This window comes from Monomorium pharaonis, chromosome 1, assembly GCF_013373865.1.
Source record: "Monomorium pharaonis isolate MP-MQ-018 chromosome 1, ASM1337386v2, whole genome shotgun sequence".
In the NCBI taxonomy this organism is placed as follows: domain Eukaryota; kingdom Metazoa; phylum Arthropoda; class Insecta; order Hymenoptera; family Formicidae; genus Monomorium; species Monomorium pharaonis.
The window spans coordinates 25,024,129-25,043,116 of record NC_050467.1 but is presented as its reverse complement, the minus strand read 5'-3'; the positions used below and the strand labels follow the sequence as shown (position 1 = coordinate 25,043,116).

Here is an 18,988-nt window from a genome sequence, read left to right as displayed (position 1 = left end):
GCTACCTAGAAATGCTGACCAGTTTCGATCACACGTATATTTCGTGCGTAAGAAAACATTAATCGACAAAAATCGCTTTTTAATAATCTATTAAAAAGTATAAGTAATTTAATATTTTTAATAATTTAAAATATTGATATTTTGATTTTTATTATACAATACATTTTGAAGATGTATATAAACCATTTTCTAAAAGATATATCTTTATGTAAATCAATATTAGAATATGCTATTTTAAAAAATAATTATAAGTACAATAATCCATTTTTTACATTAATGTGTGCATTGAAGAATTTCTTAAGAAAGCTTAATGAAAATGTTAAGAGATTTGACACGACTGACTCTGATACAGATTGAATCTTTAATTGGATATGCCCGAGAGATTACTTGCGGATATTTTGCCACTTGAATATTTACTACGTTCTTACGAAATTAATTTTAAATTGTGGTTTTATTTTACTCGGTATAATTAGGTTAGCATGCAAATCTCAAGAAAATATCCCGAGAAAACTGTGGATTAAATCTGTTATATTGTTATTTTTTAATTAAATTTTCCTTTTTCGCCCTAGTAACTACCTTCTTTCTGTTTAAGGACTAAATATTTTAGTATTTTCGCAGACTTTGGCTTACTATACCGCATCTTCTGCCACAAAATTAATTTCCAGAACCCTTTCATAATATTTATAATAAATTTTAGCATATGAGTTTATTTGCTGTTTCAAAGAATTTACAAGTCTGCTCCAAATTGTCTAACTTAATAATTAACAATTATTTGTTGAATTATGACAAATCTCTTACTACTGGATACATTATTAACATAATTGTATGATCTTCAATATATGTTGTGTATAAATATATTATAAATAACAAAGATGGAATTATTGAATTTATTATTGAACTGTTGCTCTCGCCTAGCAAACATGTCTCGCAATAATGCGTAAGTTCATCAATTTGTTCATTAATTTTCATTTCTATTACCTGATCAAGTCTTCATTATTCAAAGCTTTCAAGAAGCCAAGTGGCGTAAACAAACGTCCTCGATTTCGCGAAGCCGGACACTTTGGGGCGATAATGGGCGCGTTGTTGTACGAAATGGGCATTACATTAGGCGGTCTGATTTTCAGTTTAATGGAGTTCCGGAAGCGTGAAGTTTAATGGAAACAGTGGGGTCGCGAGCGCAGCTGCGAGCAACTCTGCTTCTCAAGAGGGTTGAAACTGGCTCTTGATAGCTACTCGTGAAAATGCTTTGCGAGAAAAATAAAATGGTAAATTACGGTAATTGTATAAACATATTTTAAACACCAACGAAGACTGTGACAAATAAAGGTTCCAAAATTTTTAACAAAAACTTTAAAGATATTATTAATAATGATATTGTTCTATTTATATGTCTTTAACAGTCAGGGCTATCAAATATCAGGAATGAAATATATATAACAGATTAATTAAAAATTAATAATAATAATAAGAATTTTCTTGAACTATATATTTCTGTCAATCTTACATTAAAGATTACTTTTTATTTCGCCTTTACATAAAATAGACTGATAAATCTGCTGGAAGTATTAGCAAGTGCAAATTACGTTATCATAAATGAGCAAAAGCCAAAGAAGAAGAAGGATGGTGAGAAAACGGCAAGCGAGGACGAGCTGCGAAAGGGTATATCGGATTAGCGACAGAAGTTTGGTAATTAAGTGGTAAGTGAGGCCGAGTAATGGGGAGGAATTTAGTAGGCGGGCCAACCCTTTGCCCTATGGGAAAGCGAAAGCAGAGGTGACACGAGTCAAAGAGAGGTCGGTAGCAGAGAGGCAGGTGAAGTGGAGTCAGTGAGGGAAGGAGAGCGATATAGGATGGACTGTAGTAGGCAGAGATAATTAGCCAGTTAATACGAGTCGTTACCTCTCGAATTTCATTACCGCAAGTATCACGCGGCGGTTAAGGAAAAAGATCTTAAATGGTTGTTATGTTTGAGAATCTTTAATCAATTAAGTTATTCACGTTTGAACGATGTGTAATCTCTTCACGATATCATAATTCGAAATATCTCCGAGTTAAAATTTTATTTTAAGGTTTTACTAACTATTCGATCTATCTGTTTAAAAGTCCATATTTTTACATATTTAAGATATGAAATGTTCAGAATTTTTTTTCATAATAAAATTTTACAAGATAACTTCTTGAAATAATCTTTGCAATAATACTGCAATAATACTTAACTGCCTCTTGGGCGAAAAAACTGGGTTAAAGGTATCAGTTTGGCAATGAGGCGGAAGATAGTTCCGCGAAGATAGCTCCGATGTTTGCAAAATTGCGAGGTGAAGGAGGGCTTCCTGTTCGCATGGCTTCAGAAAACAAATATTTGCGTTGAGTCGAGCCTACCCTTCTCGTGCGTCGAAAATGTATTTAATGCCAGCAATGAGGAAACGAGTATAAGCTAAAAACAATTCAGCGCATTTGGAAACAAATTTCGACGTTTGTGGCGAAATATAAAGAGAAACAATAGCGATATAATTGTTCCAGATGAAAGTGTGTTTTTTGCCCGCTTGTCCCATTTATGATCAACGGAAACATGTAATTTCAATATTATACTTTGTGCTCAATATATGAAAATTGGAACAATAAAGCAATATCCGGTCTCGCATTATCGAGACCATATTATCGGGCCGACTCATACAAGAAGAATTATTAGATTGTTTAAACAGCGAATGCAATTAATCAGTTTTGATGAAACTGATATTGTCAGGACATTTATTACGTAGCGTATCAATACCGGGAAAATAAATTAATGGTTATTACTGAAGCTCGATGTTCTTTTATTGGGTTGCTGCTGCTATACGGTTATTTTATCAGACGACAAAAGAGCTCTCGTGAAATGCATAAAAGAATGAGATAATATTAGGTCACTACAAAGGACAGTTGTACAATTTATATTTTCCTAATTACTTAAAAAAACAAAAGCGTTTTAAGTAATTCGTATGACATTCATTTATCTTGTTAGTTTTTTACCGTTCTACATACGAGTTAAAAAAAATTCTGAATTTTGACTTTTATTACAAGATAATTAATTGCGCAAAAACGGATTGTTATGTAAAAATTCCGTTTTTACTGAGTTAATCAATTTATTTCACACGATGAATTAATGCGGAGAAAATAAAGGATCGCAAAGTGTACGCGGATATGAGATATCTACCTTGGTGAATGTGAGGGTAGCTATCGGCGGTAGACGAGGTAGATTCGGATAATAGAAGCTTCCCGCGGGATGTGCCGGATATCGGGATGTGATCCTGTAAGCGATTCCTTGGGGCTGCGTCGGCCAGTTGGCAGCCGTGAATGTGAAGCCGTTATCCGTGCCCCCGTCCAACGGGTCGAGCTGTTGAAAAAGGAATAACGGAAGGTGGTTTAAACGGATGTATTTTCCGAGCATTCGCGGATTTTAGCGGAATGACAGGGAGCGCAGCGATATTCACGGAAATAGACGCATAAATTATATTTCGCGACCAGCGATGCTCAGACAGCTGATTTCCCGGGGCTGATTCAAGCGCAATTTACATTTTGTAGGGATACTTCGTAATATCATATAACTGTAGTGATTGTCTAAAATATATTATATTCAAATAGCGATAGCTGTGTAATTGAACAAGCAGTACAGTCGCAAAAATAATTAATTTTTATTCTTATGTAAAGAAAAGTCGCCAATATTGACACAAGTCTCTTACAACTTTTTTCTTCTTGGAAACTAAATTCTGCACTTTGTTAATACAGATAAATTTATGATCTGCTTAATTGATTAAACGAGCAAAAACTCATAGTTCGTACATTCATAGCTTTTATATCTGTTTTAAAGCTTTAGCTTTAATTTTTGTTTAAAAAATCTACAATTCAAAAATAAAATGATACGTCAGTATTTACGACCTGCCCCTATTTTCAAAAGGCTTCAAGTTACATAAATTAAAGATAAATCTATACGTGACATAATATAGCATTAGATTGAAGATAGTGTTATATCCCGAGTTTTAAAAAGTATAGTTATACTGCATTATATATTTTTTACATTGCAACTATTTCCTTTTTCTTGAGAGAAATTTTGATTTTATGTCTATCTGCCTGTGTATGTGTGTGTGTGTGTTTGCGTGTGTATATGTGCATTGACACATTGCATTTCATGCGCACTATTACCAAATGTAATTACCTCCACGGTAACGGTATCGACCCAATTGCCCTCGACGCACAGTTGGAAGGAATCCACGCCTACGAACCAATCGGGGCTGGGATTGATGCGCGCCATAATGCTAATTAGAGTATGATTGCCGTCCAAAAAGGCTCGAGTGACGCTCATGCCCTCGCCTTGAGGAATCGGGGGACCCGTGAACGAGTGAAGGCTGTTGGGCGAATCTCCATCCGCGTCCAATCCATCGGCCCTTCCGGTTTCCACGTATAATCTGGCACCCGTAGATAGTCTTTCGCCTAATCTATACAGAGTGTAAGTCGAGTCGTGCGTTCGACCTGCAAAAAGACAAAATTGGACTTTTATTATTATTATTTATAACGACTCGTTAAAGTAATTCTATATTGTAAATTCAAAATATTTTCAATATTTTTTTAGCAGGGAATTTCTATGAAGACGCCTATTAAGAAGGAAGAAAAGATACTGCAAACCGATGTTGGATACATTACACGTACATATTTCAGATGTTTCTTCAGAATATTTGTCTCTGAAAAGCGCTTGAAGCGGCGTCAGTAGCTCATGTTGCGATTATACCGTCGCGTAATCGTTATCCGACTGGCGGTAGAACAACGACCGCTCCGCGATGCAAATGCGTTTAACGATCAATTATCCTCGCCAAGAAATCCGGAAACCGTTCGTCGTCCTGTTTTCATTGCTCTGGGCGCGTTAAGTAGCGCGCATTTAAGGCGCTTCGTTAACGGCGGATTCGTTGCTTTTGTCGCGAGTAGCCGCGGACGGCGGAAGCCGCTCTCGAGATAGCCGAATTAATGTCGTGGGAGGGAAAGGGTGAGAGCATTGAATTTATAGTCAATTAATGTACCGCTCGAGACTCGTTGTCCGCCGCTCCGGAAATAATGCACCACCCCCCAGCAAAGACCTATGCATACATGTACACATGCGCACAGTATATATATATACACACACACACACACACACACACATATACACACACTGATCCTCTGCGACACCTTCGCGTCTGCGACGCAATCTTGAAAAATCCCTCGGACAATCTCCTCTGACGTGCTTTACCCCGTGTCTCGTTGGTTTCATCCCTTGGACCGGCATTCATCGTCACGCACGATTTAACAATCGATCGATGGCGAATAAACGACGACCCGGTGTCCCGCGTCGCTGAAAAACTAACGTCGCTTCAGACGGAATTGCGCGCCTGTATACTGTGCGCTATACACGTGCAGGTTCCGTCCCGTCCATCCATCCGTTCGTTTCTTTTCTTCGTGCCCTTTTTACCGAGGACTCGCGGAATTTTAATCAGGAATCGACGAAACAGCCGGCGCAATTAAACACCACGTGTCGTAATTCCCAGAAAACTTATGTACTTTTTGCGATATTGTCGTATTTGAGGTAGGATTAAAATTTTACGTTTAACAGAAAACAACTATTTTAATCGTTTAATTTCTATTTACGATTTCTTCAATCAATTAAAACTCAATTAATTACATTTCCGGTTAATTTCCCCATTTACGAAGTTTTCCACACATATTTGACAAAAGGAAAATTAATTTCGAATTTGTCAAAGGATAATCGTGAAATGCTGCGCAAACTTTCCAAAACATGTGTACCAGTCTACTGTATTTTTATTGCATTCCAGTTATTCCGCCTAAATGTTACGCGATGCGGTTTCTCATTCCATTCGTGCGAACAAAACCGAAACGTAGCTTTCAAAGGGATCGAAATAGTTCTCGTGCCGGAAGTGCGCGCCGCGTTGGTCCCGCTGAGTTCGAAGGAGACGTAATTAGTTACGAAATTACTGGAAACCGCGAGGGATATGGACTGCATGCGTTGGCAGACTTCACGCAGAACATGAAACAGGCTGTTTCATCGTAGTTTCGGCAGAAACTGTCGACCGTACATCGCTTCGTTGTGAAAATCAAGAAATAAAATTTAATCGTGGAAAAAATTCGTAATATAGATATCATAAAAAAATTGACGTCATACAAAGTTAATTTTTATATAAAGATATTTTTCTCTTAGAATTTATCCTCAAAATGATCGTTGTGGGATGGTATTTCGAAGTTTATGATCTTTTCTCTGATTTATATTTATTAATATTTGACAACATAAAGTGTGTTTATTTAAATTTTACAATATGCCTGATAATTTGTATTCAGTTTACAAAATGTCTTTTGTATATTTAACAAATTTTTATTATTACCGATACTTGATTGGGTGCCATGTTGTCTAAATCTTATTGCCAAATATGATAGAATTTGTAGCGAATTTTGCGATAAATTATAACAAAACGTATTCTCTAATGAAATTTTTTATTATTCAGAAATTGATAAGACCAACGTTGTCTTATTTGTATTTCCTGTTTTTGTTACAATGACTCGTATTATGTCTTATTTAAATAAAGGCAAAAAGCTTCTTTAATTTAACATCCGTTGTCCGATTTTAGTCAAATCTGTCTTTTGTACAATGCTCTCCTGAATTAATCCAACAGACTTGCCAAAGTATTATATTGCCTTGTTCACGAAAGTAAGCTGAAAAAGCTATTAAAGTCGACTCGCGGCTTAAATTGGCCTCGTTAATTAGATTAATTAGTATTGACCCGTTTCTCACAACCACTCCAATCTGATCCCCGTCTGTCTTGCGGCGTCTTCCCTCCCGCTTTACTCTCGCTCGCCTCGGGTAGACAGAATTTATGAATGAATATTATCCTCCATCCTTTGAAGCTCCATCTGTCTCTAACCGGTCGGTAATTTCATCAGGACTTAAATAGACGTTGATTCCATCCCGCAAATTACATTCGCAAACAGTGGCGTTTTATTAATTCTGCTCGTTGCCGGCGGCGAGGTCGTCTCTTTTCAGCAGACACTTTGTTTTTCGCTGACCTTATATTATTCAAGAAAATCTTTGGAAATGTCTGCTTTATATTTCGCGAAAAAGTAAGCTTGCGGAGAAAAAGAGAAAGAAGTCTAAAATATTAAATAAACATAAAATATTAAATTTCCCGTCTCCCTTACTCTTCTCTCGATGAAATGTAAAATAATGGCAGATCAACAACCTCGAGACTTCGATTTAGACATCATGAAAAATATATGCGACGTCAATGCAGCACCACGACTCGCGATTCGAATCGACAGATTCCCGAGATGATCAATCGAGTGTTTTATTATAACTGAATAGCGACGAGATTTTCTCCGTACACGCGTATGTGTCAATTTTTCGTTGTTTTGTCGAAGAGCGCCATTGAATAGCGGCCATTCAATAAGAATCCGATCATCGAGAGGTACTTTATAGAAATGGCATAGCAAATTTTATCGTCAATACAAATATCGCGATTTCGCACGAAAATTCTTTCCGGAATAAATAAGAAATTCGATTCGATCAACCTATCGGAACCGCGCACCTCTCACGCTACTCGTATAAGAGAGATTTCTTTCTTTTTTTTATATTCGACAACCCTTGCGACATATTCGAGCGGCAAGAGCTGGGGGCTGGAGGAGCCTGGAACGAAGATTGACGACACGACGAACGCGAATGGGCCCGCGCTTCAATTCGCGAAATTCAATGTCGTTGAATTTAAACTTCTAGACGGTGAAATCAATCCACCTAATGATAGTCATAATTCACCCTGTCAAAGAATTCACGAGGCGACGAACTGCTTTCTTTCACGATAATTGTGTCATTAAAGCGGCACAACGCGACGAAAAATCATTGTGTTCTCTTAAAATCAAATGAACGAGGAATGAATTTTGATTACATTTTGATTTTATGTAACAGAGAAATTTGTCGAGAATTCGTAAAGTTAACAGCCCATTCAGGAAGATTTTTTAATGATATTATCCTTGATTGTAACTTCAATGTACTTTTCGATCATGTTTCGGAGGACTGTGCACGACAGGTCGAATGGGACGCGATAATCGCTTTTCTAAAGACTCTTCTTAAGTCTACGATTTAAATGAGCATCTCTCTGCGCTCTTTCCGCATAGTATTCAATTTTCATGCCGGTACTATATCAAAGCCCTTAGCGTCTTAAAGCGGTCGAATTCCTGATGAACAAGGGGGATAAGAACAATGTCGGCTGGGGTGGTAGGACCTTTCGGATTGGCTCGTGGCGCTTCATTCAACGAAATCGACCGGGCCGTAATTGAAATGCGAACAAAGCTCGCTCGTGACAATACGCGACCTTTAATTAGTGCCGCGACCGAAGAACGCGCCGACGGGCGACGAACCGCGATAGGTGAAGGGGGGGTGGGGTGGGGGAGGGGGAAGAGCGGAAGTCGGTTCGTCGCTGAACTTATCCGTTTCCGTAAGTTCGGGAAAGTGCTTAGGGCAAACAAGCGTGATTTGACAAATTGCACGTGATCGCGACGGGGAGACGAAGTCGTTCATTTCGGTGGCTGAAGAATGGACGTGCGCGTCGACATCGAGATTGATAAATTCGCGGCGGACGATGGCAGGGGTAGAAGTCGGATTGATAGTCGCGCGCGCGGCAGAGGGGCAACGAGTTTCGTGCCGGCTGGCTGTAAATGTTTCTTACTACTAGCGGAGGAGCTGGAAAGTCCGGATTATACTCCAGACTGGATGAAAATCCGAGTAGGAAGACGCTCGCTCTCGACGCGCCTCTTGCGCCGGCAGTAGTTCTTTGTTCGTCTTCATCTTCCTCGGAATTGGCGTCTGAAACAACTTTTCAACTTCCCCGGGAAGGAGCCGAGAGACGGCGATCGCACGGCCGACTTAGGTCGCGAAGAGATTCCGCGCCGGAATAGCGAGAGAAAGATGGCGAGAGAAAGAGAGAGAGAGAGAGAGAGAGAGAGATTGCTGTATTCGAAGGCTCTCCTTATCCCGCTTCCCTCGATACATTCTAATATTTCTAGAATTTTATTTGATATCCGTGCGATTATTATCTCTGCGGAAGCACTTTCGCGCTTCGTTCCTCGATCGGTGTAATATCTGCTTATGCGCACCTAGAGAGAAATGATATCGGAGAACTTTTACTGCTACCGTCCTGCTTATTTAAGGCAATGGGTGTTTCATACGTTTCCGTTGTACTGCCTAAGCCGCGTGAGTCATCGTCTTCATAACTTAACTACTACATGATACATTTTCTCACCACGAAGACCAAACGATTTATTATCTCTGCTCTACTTTCCACGGCAGATTTTGATACCTCGTGGATTTTATTTTAATTGTATGATTATAATCATTCAAGAGATTTGCTTTCTTTCAGTACTCGGTTCTACATGGGATTAGTATTACGAAAGGAAAATATATCTCACTACTGTATTGTTTAAGTTTATAATCACTCTTTAAATCAACAATACGCTTTTGTGTCTGTAGTAGTAGGAGAGTTAACGTTAATGCAGACGTTTAATTAAACTTAACACCGCTAATTATCGTGGCGCTCTCTATTTCATTAGATATTGCACTAGTGTAGTTCTGTTACATTTTTCTTCAAGGCTTTCTTACACGTTTCGCGCGCTAATATTCATTTATTTTATCTACTCAATTATCTTTTTGCAGACTCGTTCTCACACTTTGCTCTTTCACCTCTATTCCTTTATACATAAGAGAACTAGTGCAATCGATAAAAAAATTTTATTACTATCGGTATTTCTATACTTTCGCTACACGATCCAGCATTACGTGAGTATATAACTTAATAACTGAAAAAAATATATACTTATATTACGTGATATTAAATTAACACTCAGCATCTCGCAAAGAATACAATGTCATGTTCTCACAGTCTATCACGTCTATATTGAATGTGAGAATACTTCGAATCTTTATAACGCTACTTTGGAAATTTGTTGCATCTATAATTATTATTTTACTGTTAATCTATTTTACTTGTTATTCAAAATTTTCAAAAATAGGAATTTGCGTATAAATTAATCTTTTACGGAGACTACTTTTTCCGAACAGAAAATTTTAATTTTGTTATTCTCTCTGTAATACTTTTTTGTCACGTATAATAATTTTATGAAGAAAGAAAATTAGTTTCGTAAGTAAAACGCCGCCCTCGTTTACACTCTGCCATGAAGTTCTAAAGTTTTTTATTAGCCAAAAATATTATATTAAAATGTGTTATATCCATCAGATTTAGAGTTACTAACTATTGATCCTCTGACATTTTGTACCCTCTGGTAGACATGCGTTTATCCATTGTACGTTTACAAAGAAGAGAACAGAACGGAAGGGATCGCTTCATCTTCAAGGAATTTAATAGAGCACCGCGGGACCCTCCATCTTTTGAAACTGTTGCCAAAATAGATAATAATATCAGCAAATTTTCTTCATACACGTGTATACAAAGAGCTGCCTCTTACGGGACTATATCCAATTACTTTCATGCAATGTGATTATCCCGTTGTCTTGTGTCTGAACTAATCTACAGTTAACTACTTGACGTGTAATATGGATAGTTTACTATACCGTAAAATGTTAGGCTAAATCACATTAAATGTTTCACATATTAATAGAATATTAATAACATTGAATGTGTGAGTAATATAAGTTTCCTGCATAACATTTTGACATCGAATGCTTAAAATATTAATCTTTTCTCGTTACTTAAAAAAATTACGAAAAAATGTCGAAGCGTTTCTCGCTTGATGCCTAATAAAACCGTGTAAACAGATGGCCTAGTTTTCGTACAATTTCGCAGCGATAAAGTCGAAGAAGCTTTTACACCACGCTGATATAGTACGCGACGAAAGAAATTTATGCCTAGCCGTATGGCCAATAAATCATGACTGTATTTTCGTATGCAGTCAAATTCTAAATACAACACCGGGCTATACTTAATCTTTAAAATTTAATACTAAGGAAACGTTTCACACATTTATTCCGTTTCATGTATGTTTTTGTGTACCTATATATAATAATATAGTTTTATTAAATATTGTAAATTATGATACTAAAATTTTGTTGAAAAAATATCATACCGCGTTGTTTTAAGAGATTAAAGTATCTAAATCTTTATAGAATTCATATAATTCTACTTTTGCATTTGCTTTCTTTGTCTCTTTCTCTCTCTTCTATTGTTAAACGATTAATAACTATTAAGCTAGTCCTAGTCTACAAGACCTTTCGCGCCTGGAAAAGCTACTTCATGCGGAGTGGATTGGCGTGTCCCTCGCGAACTTAATGAGGCACCACGGGGCTTTCCATTTCTGCCAAACTGCTACGGGTAATAATACGGGTAAATCTACTATATGCGCCCTACACACCCGCATATGCGTGTTTCACATAGATGCATACGACTCCCGACACAGTCAAAGGGTTGAGGGGCACAGGTTGGCGAATACGGGTGACGTTACGTAGGATTTCGGCTCGGTCGGGTGGAGGGGGTAAGAAATCGGGGGAGAGACGATGTGTTTAGGAGGAGCTTCCGAGCGAAGTCTCTTCGTGGGTAGCACGATCCAACTTGATACAACTTTCCTAACAAGCCGGTCTTAACTTGGCGCAACCGCGAGCCGTCTGCGCGTGCAACTGTGCCTCGCGCTGTGCATCTTCCTTCTCCTAACGCACGCCGCGCGTGTCCCCGGCATCCGCACCTGCAGGAGAGAGAGCTTCTCTCTCGCGGATGTATGAAACGCTGCGAGCGGACGGAACGTGTTCCTGGAAAGTGGATAACCCAATTCCGCCGTGACGATACTGCTGTTTCGCACGACGGCCACTTTTGTACGTTGCGCGACTTAAGAATTGCAGCTTTAGTGTCGCACACGTGAGAATCTTATATCCTGACAAAGAGAGAAAAAAAATAAGAAGAAACGATTTTCTCAACAGTAGTTTTCGGGATTCTGCGATATTATCAGATTTTTCGATGGATAATCTTTAGAATATAAATGAAAGAAATGCTACAATGATTTAAAACAAAGTTTGTCACAAACATAAGTAGTTCATTCCTCGGTATTTATTACTGTCTTTTTATTTGCAAGAATAATATATCGTAAAATTATTATATACAATTATGAGAATGTCATATAATATTCTTTTTTATCAATCTACATGTTTAATTTATACCCTTTCAATTATATCAAGTAATTAATATGAAATAATTTCCACATTCCTATAAATCATCTGTACACGATTCATATAATATATTTAAATATAATATGTGATACATTTTAGAATTCCCTCCCAAAATATCTTGTAAATAAATCGATAGATAAACAAGATGGCGCACGCGGATGGTTAATACATCTCATTGCGCACATTGAATGAAGAGCCAATGGTTTAGGATATCATACTTCTATTATGAAGTTAAATTTATTAAACTATAGATCGTTAATTCCATGCGCATGGATTAACGTACTGAACATATTGAATTAACATTAATTAATTGGGCATCTGCTGGTTTATGATTGCGCTGGAATTATTTAATTATGTTGAATTTTGCAATTTAATATCTTGACACGCAATATATTTGCAATTGCGTGAATATATCGCGCCGTATCAAATAGCGATCGCGTTAATTGTGGCGAATGTCGCAATTTAACACTTCAATGTATAATACATTTATCTACGTCCCAGATTCGAAAGTCATCTAGAATCACCTCGTTGAGTTGGTTCGCGTCTAATGTTATTTAAAACATTATTTGTTGGAGTCAAATTAATTCTACCGTGACAATTATTTGGATTTATCATTACAGGTTGTTGAATTCAGTCGCTATGTGGAGGTTTACGCTCGACTTATCGTTTCAGGACATGTTTATAACTTTTCCCCGTGTTGCGAAAGTGTTCAGGAAGATTTTCAGTTACCAGAATTCGAAACTTCCGTTTGTCGCAGTCGATTTACCGTTGCGCACCAACGTAAGTGCGATACGCTCTCGATATCGATCCGCTTTCCCCCTTATCGATGAACCGGCAAATGGATGGCGCGGGCAACGTTCCCCCGGAAATGGGGCATTTCGAATGCCCAAAATTGAGAGCGACCACCATTGCCCCAATGGGTAACGAAAAGGGGTTTATGGTGTTCCGTCGCTAGAAAGGAAATGAACATTCGCTCGCCTAGATTCCTCGGGAAACGAGTGATTATTGAACGCGTAGCCAAACGGTTGCACGTCGTCGATTGGTGGAGACGAACGGCACATATAGCGGACAGAGCAGAGCGGCGGACCTAGAACCGCGGTTTGTCGATGAAGTTTATCGGAAACGGCAATTAGCATACGTCAAACAAAGCGATCGGTGACGAGAAGCCGCGTGAATAATTTCGCTCACGGGAAATACAAATGATGCGGCAGGTAAACGTTACTGTTGAATATCATTGAAGTAGATACGCATGATTAGACACGCGTGTTTCGATGCGAATCGTAATTACAATTATGAGAGATAATGGCTCGAGAAATATTTTTGAGGTGTGATGTATTAATTTCTGTTCCGATTGAACATATTGATATGTTTCATTGCCGGAGGGCTTTTCTGACTGGCTGAAATCACTCTTTGCTGTGAGACGATACCATCTTTTGCCGCGCAAATCCATGATCTCATATACGATATCACGATTCGCGATTTGTGCCGCGGTGATTTTCAACGGCGATGTTGCTGCCGGAGAGTTGCTCCGGAAAAAAGACGCGCACTCGTAATTTCAATATTAATTTACAAGATCTCGTACATTATCACCTAGCGGAATAATCATATATTCCGCGCCGCGAACAGCCCGTGTAACGTGCAACGCGACGCGGTAACCGCCGAACATTTGCCGGGAACAATAACTAATTTTCCGTAAAGCCGTATAAATTATGAACGTCCCCATGCTCTGCTACTCTCTGTCCCGGCGATAGGACGCGGGCGATTTTCCGGGCGCTTCGATGGCCGTAAAGGCTGTACACCCCGCGCAGCGGTTCCACGAGAGTGTGTTACGAGCTGCGGCAAACAAACAAACCCCTAACGAACCGGGCTGTCGGTCCTTGTCCGCGCGCGGCCAGCACTGTGCACAATGTGCGTCACGAAACATCTAAATGGCGTGCAATATACGCGTTGCCATTCATGCAATACTATTCAGGAAAGATATACATTTGATTTCTATTGGAATTTATTGCGAGCTAAGACGAGTAAAGGCCGCTCTTCCAGAATTAAAAAGAAATTACGGAATGTAATAAATTACTAAAAATTACTTTACATTTATATTTTTCAAAAATTTATAATTTATTATACAATTTCTATTTTCTTTTTTTATATTGTTTAGAAATAAGTATCCTCGGTATGAAAACTTAATCATGGAAGATATGAAGAATAAGAGATGTTGAATAAGAAAAAGTCTGTGTAATTAATTTCTTATATGAAATTCGTTTTCTAATTTTTCTGCTTGAAGCGATTAATAGAGACAGATCATATCTCGACTGTCGCGAGAAGAACGATACATTTACTTCCAGTTCAATTCGTTATGCAATTGTCTACTAATCGCCGTTATTTCGCTATTATCGATCCGCCAATCCCACGGGTCCACGTCGTTTTCGAGCAGTTAAATTGCGCTCGATAATTGTTTCGCACGCTGAACAAGCTGAATAAATTATGACGACCGCGCTTTATTCGTTGATGGCAATCTATTCCCTCTCCCTCCCTCTCTTTCGCTTGTCGATCAAGGCAAATTTTACGTGGAACATTATAAAGTGTGCACAGATCGTTGAGGGTACGATTGGACGCGAAATAGCGCAAATAAACGGTGAACCGACATATTCACGAGAAGTGCCGGATTCCGTTTCGCAATTCACCGTGATACAGTGCACATTAGCGCCGTGGATTCTCCGCGTGTGCGGCTATTTGATCAGAATTTCGAGACCGAAACAGTTTTGCCCGCGTTAACTATCCGCGTACTTGCAGCTAGAGATAACGATTGCGTATAGCGTCGCTGAAATATACAGAGCACATCAAACAACAGGTTTTTTTCTGATTTTTTTTCTTTTAACTTGCTTTTTGCGCAATGTCAAATGAACTTTCCTTTAACGGAGTTCTCATTTGAAACTTAATTACCAGGATGCTTAACGAGAAGTTAAAGAAATGATGTTCCATCAGAGCTGAGGACTTATTTTCAAACTTGTCGAGAGACGGAAGATGATGTATCTTTGACTACTTTTAATATTTTTCATTGTAGAAGTTTTACTTTAGTGTCTAAAAATACAAAAACAATTCTAAAGTATTCTTTCAAGTATTGAGATCGATGTACATATTTATATTTCTCGTAGATTTAAGTTATTTTTATCACATACTTTGTTATCTTTCCTTTTTACCTTTACTTTTACTTTGTTTTCTTAAAGGTACAATATCTGTCACTGGTATAACTTTTGTTCATTTTCAATGTAGTTTATAAATAATTACTTACGACACGCAGATACTGAAAGCGAATGCATTTAAGCGAGCCCCAAGAGCTCTCTTACGTCACCGATTAAGTCAAAGTTAACTGCAGTTGAGAGGATCTTGCTGGGGGTAGTCGCTATCGGCGATCGAAGTTAACATCGAGTACGACGCGGTCTAAGTAATTGGAATCGGTTATCGATACCGTTCCGGAATTCACGCACGTGCGGCTATTTTGCCGCCATTTCGTGCCACGTCGCAGCCGCGCGCAGTTACCCTTGCGCGGCACGTCCGTCCGTCCGTCGGCCGAAGTGAATTACGCCGGATAAATATTTTGTAACGAACACTTGGCAGAGCGTGCTCGCGCGCCACCGGCCAATTTAATCTTAGCGGGAGACGTTCGTTTCGGCGCAATCCATGGATTATTTTCCCGCGACGTGTTAACACCGATTGGCCGCCCACGGCCGTTCATCAGTCGGTGATGCGGATGCACCGCGACTCCCGCGTAGCCACGGTTATATCCATTAAAAGTTTTAATTTGTTGTTAACGGTACTCGTGTATGTATATATATATATATTCGCGCCGATGAATTGTGCCGCTGCGTTCACACCACGTGGAAACGTGTCGGTCGTGTTAATAATAAGATCGCGCTTACACGATTCACTGCTTTCACGAGGCATGTGAATTTCTCATCGAGCAAAACTACTTTTATCGCGAAAGAGCACGATTTCGCTTTCGTACCGTCGAAATGCCGTCGAAATTCTTGACGTCAGATGGATTGAATTAGTTTAATGCTTTCTATTAGCCTGACATGTTGGTTGTCAAGCGGTCGTTTTGAAATTAAATTACTACCAACAAAAGAAAATGGAGGTAATGTTTATAATGTTTTCAAGAATCACGTTTGTGATGAATATGACACGCTGCAGCGTTTATATTCTCGCGAAAATGGTGCGCGAATATAAAGCGACATATTGAGCTGTCAGTTAAAACGCAAACGTTACGATGTAAAGTAATTCAATAATCGTTTAACCGTAATTTAATATTTTTTTTCGCATATTTCTGGTCAACGATATGAGAATTTTATTCGACTTGAGAGGGAGAGAAACATTTCGGAATTTTCGTCGATCGCTGTTTTCGGAAAAATCCGTCGAACGTATTTCAATATCGGGTTGCGATTTGTTGCGCGCGTCAATCTATAACATCGAATGCGCGACTTCTTGTTGGAAATCAATCATTAATCGCTGTCGATTCTATTCGCGCGTCAGTAGATTGCGTCGAACACGGTCGCATAAATCAAGCGAAACGGGGCACTTTTTATGTTGCTGGTGGCTGCACGGAAAATAGCCGCGCACACGCGTCGATTAAAGCAATATGGTGACAAGAAAAAAGATTATTTGTGACAGCCCGCAGCGACTATTAGCGTAGCAGCGCCCACGCGCGATTCATCCTCTCAATATAAAAAAAATTCTCTTCAACAAAATACAGGGAAAATTACGTAGAAAATTAATAACAGAAGAAGGAGCTAGTAGAATGTTCCTTTGCAAAGCTTTATATTTTCCGGCATAGTGTATAGAAATAATTTGATGTACACACAAACTGCTAGGATTTACTTGTGTGTGTGTACGTTTTGATTTACACATTATAAAATTTTGCAAAGGAACAAAAAGAGATTTAAAGTGGAACACTTTTGCTTTTGTCCATCAGATTGAAAATAATATACACTTTGTATTTGTGTGTGCGAAAGTTTAAAAACGCGTAGCAAAAAAATGGAAGAAGCAAAAACGTGCGTTCCTCTTATGAGCCACTCTTGCACGAACTGCTTAATCTGTCTCGTGTGACGAAGAGATATTCTTTTCTCGGAATCACAACGAGCGTGTGCATGTTTTTAATGCGAGAGACAAAACGCAGAAGGAGAACAATTTCGCGTCTTCGCGTGTTAAAGCGCGAATGTAGTAATCCGCCTTCCACCGTCGCGAGGCAAATTTTCGAACAATAAGAGAAAGAGCATAGAGCTATCTCCCCGCTTGCGACAAATGAGTAATACGCGAGAAAATCTCGAACAAAAGTACAAAAGTTAAAAGAGACGGCCTTCATAAACCCGTCGAATTCAGAATGTCCGAGATACCTGTGTTCTACTTTCTACAGCGCGAGAACGGAGAGACTACTGTAAATGCTTTCTGTATTATTTTAAATTTTAAAGGCATATCGCGTGGCCCCTGGCGGCATATGATATCCAATTCAATTACACAGACTCAACACGCCAGATAGTCCTGGTAATGTTGTCATCTCTGAATCTGACAGCGTGTTTTAATGTATCTCTTATTTAAATTATAATTTCCTGTAAAAAATTAAAGTGTTTGTTAATTCTTGAAGCTTTTTGTACATCATACGTATGTACATATCTCTGTCAGTTTACCGTACCGTTTAATGATTATTATCACACTATCTTTAGAGTTTTACATATTAAAAAAAATATTTTTCTCTCTAGATTTTTTACTTAGAATTTCTGGTAGTTTCCAAAATACGTATTGAGTATAACATACCGAGTATCTCGCGATTAAGTCAGAAAGTCGATTAAGAATTCACGGTGGAAATGAACGTACGAAAACGATCGTCAAAATCACGCTTTCAAGCCCTGTTCCGCCACCAAAATTCAAACGACAGGGAGCTTAAAACGTTTCATTTCACCGCGGCCTCCGCTACGTTGATGCGCAGCAATTCGAAAGGCGACGAGAGTGTGGGGGTGGTTAAAGTATCCCGACGTTAGCCAGGTGCGAGGTAAAAGCGAGAGGATGAGAGCGAACGGAAGCGTAAAGCGGACGCGCGAAAAAGACGAGAGGGCCGCGACCAAGTAGGAGGGAAATAAGACAGAAGGAAGCAAGAGTGCAGGGCGAGGAAACGGAGCAGGAGGGTTGCTCTGCTCTGCCTCGGAAATGTTACCCACTTATGCATGGCACATTTAACTCCATTCTGCACCGTGGCGGAAGGCGCGGGGTTATCCCAAGTTCTAGCGACCTATACGTGACGTATGCACGTGCACATGCACATGCACACGGGAACCATGCAATTCGGTCATGCGAAAGTCATAGTCGGTAACATAATCGCTTGTTTTAACACTTGGCCTCCTTACCACGGATCTATAAAGAGATATATGGCAGAGACATGGCTCGCTCACGAAAATCCGTTCAATTCCCATTTTGTCGTTACACATGAGAAACTGTGTAAAAGACGCATACACATAGAAATTTCATTTATTTACTGTATGTCCCATATTCCATGGTGTAAATTAATTTTTTAAGATATTTTACTTTATCTGTTTATATCATAATTCCCAAAATACAATCAAACATTTAAACTCTATGTAATTAAGAAAGTTTTGTCGTATGTGTTTTACTATGTAATTAAAAAGTTTGCAATCTGAATTGGTTAATGCACAAATATAAAAAGAAATTATTACTGATACGATCAAAGTCACGATTTATATATCAGAAAAGTGT

The 18,988-nt window shown here is 38.8% G+C and overlaps 1 protein-coding gene and 1 long non-coding RNA gene across 8 annotated transcripts in view; one reads left to right on the top strand and one right to left on the bottom strand.

Annotated features, from left to right (window-relative positions):
* LOC105835367 overlaps positions 1-18,988 on the top strand; it is a 204,790-nt gene that overhangs the window by 55,100 nt on the left and 130,702 nt on the right. The gene's annotated exons all lie outside the window — the stretch shown is intronic.
* The window catches only part of LOC105839278, a 168,053-nt gene that overhangs the window by 37,904 nt on the left and 111,161 nt on the right, over positions 1-18,988 (bottom strand). The window contains exons 3-4 of the mRNA XM_036285725.1: positions 4,190-4,503; positions 3,191-3,370 (exon numbers count right to left, since the gene is read on the bottom strand). Coding sequence (XP_036141618.1) covers positions 3,191-3,370; positions 4,190-4,503 — 494 coding nt within the window. The remainder of the gene's footprint in view (positions 1-3,190; positions 3,371-4,189; positions 4,504-18,988) is intronic.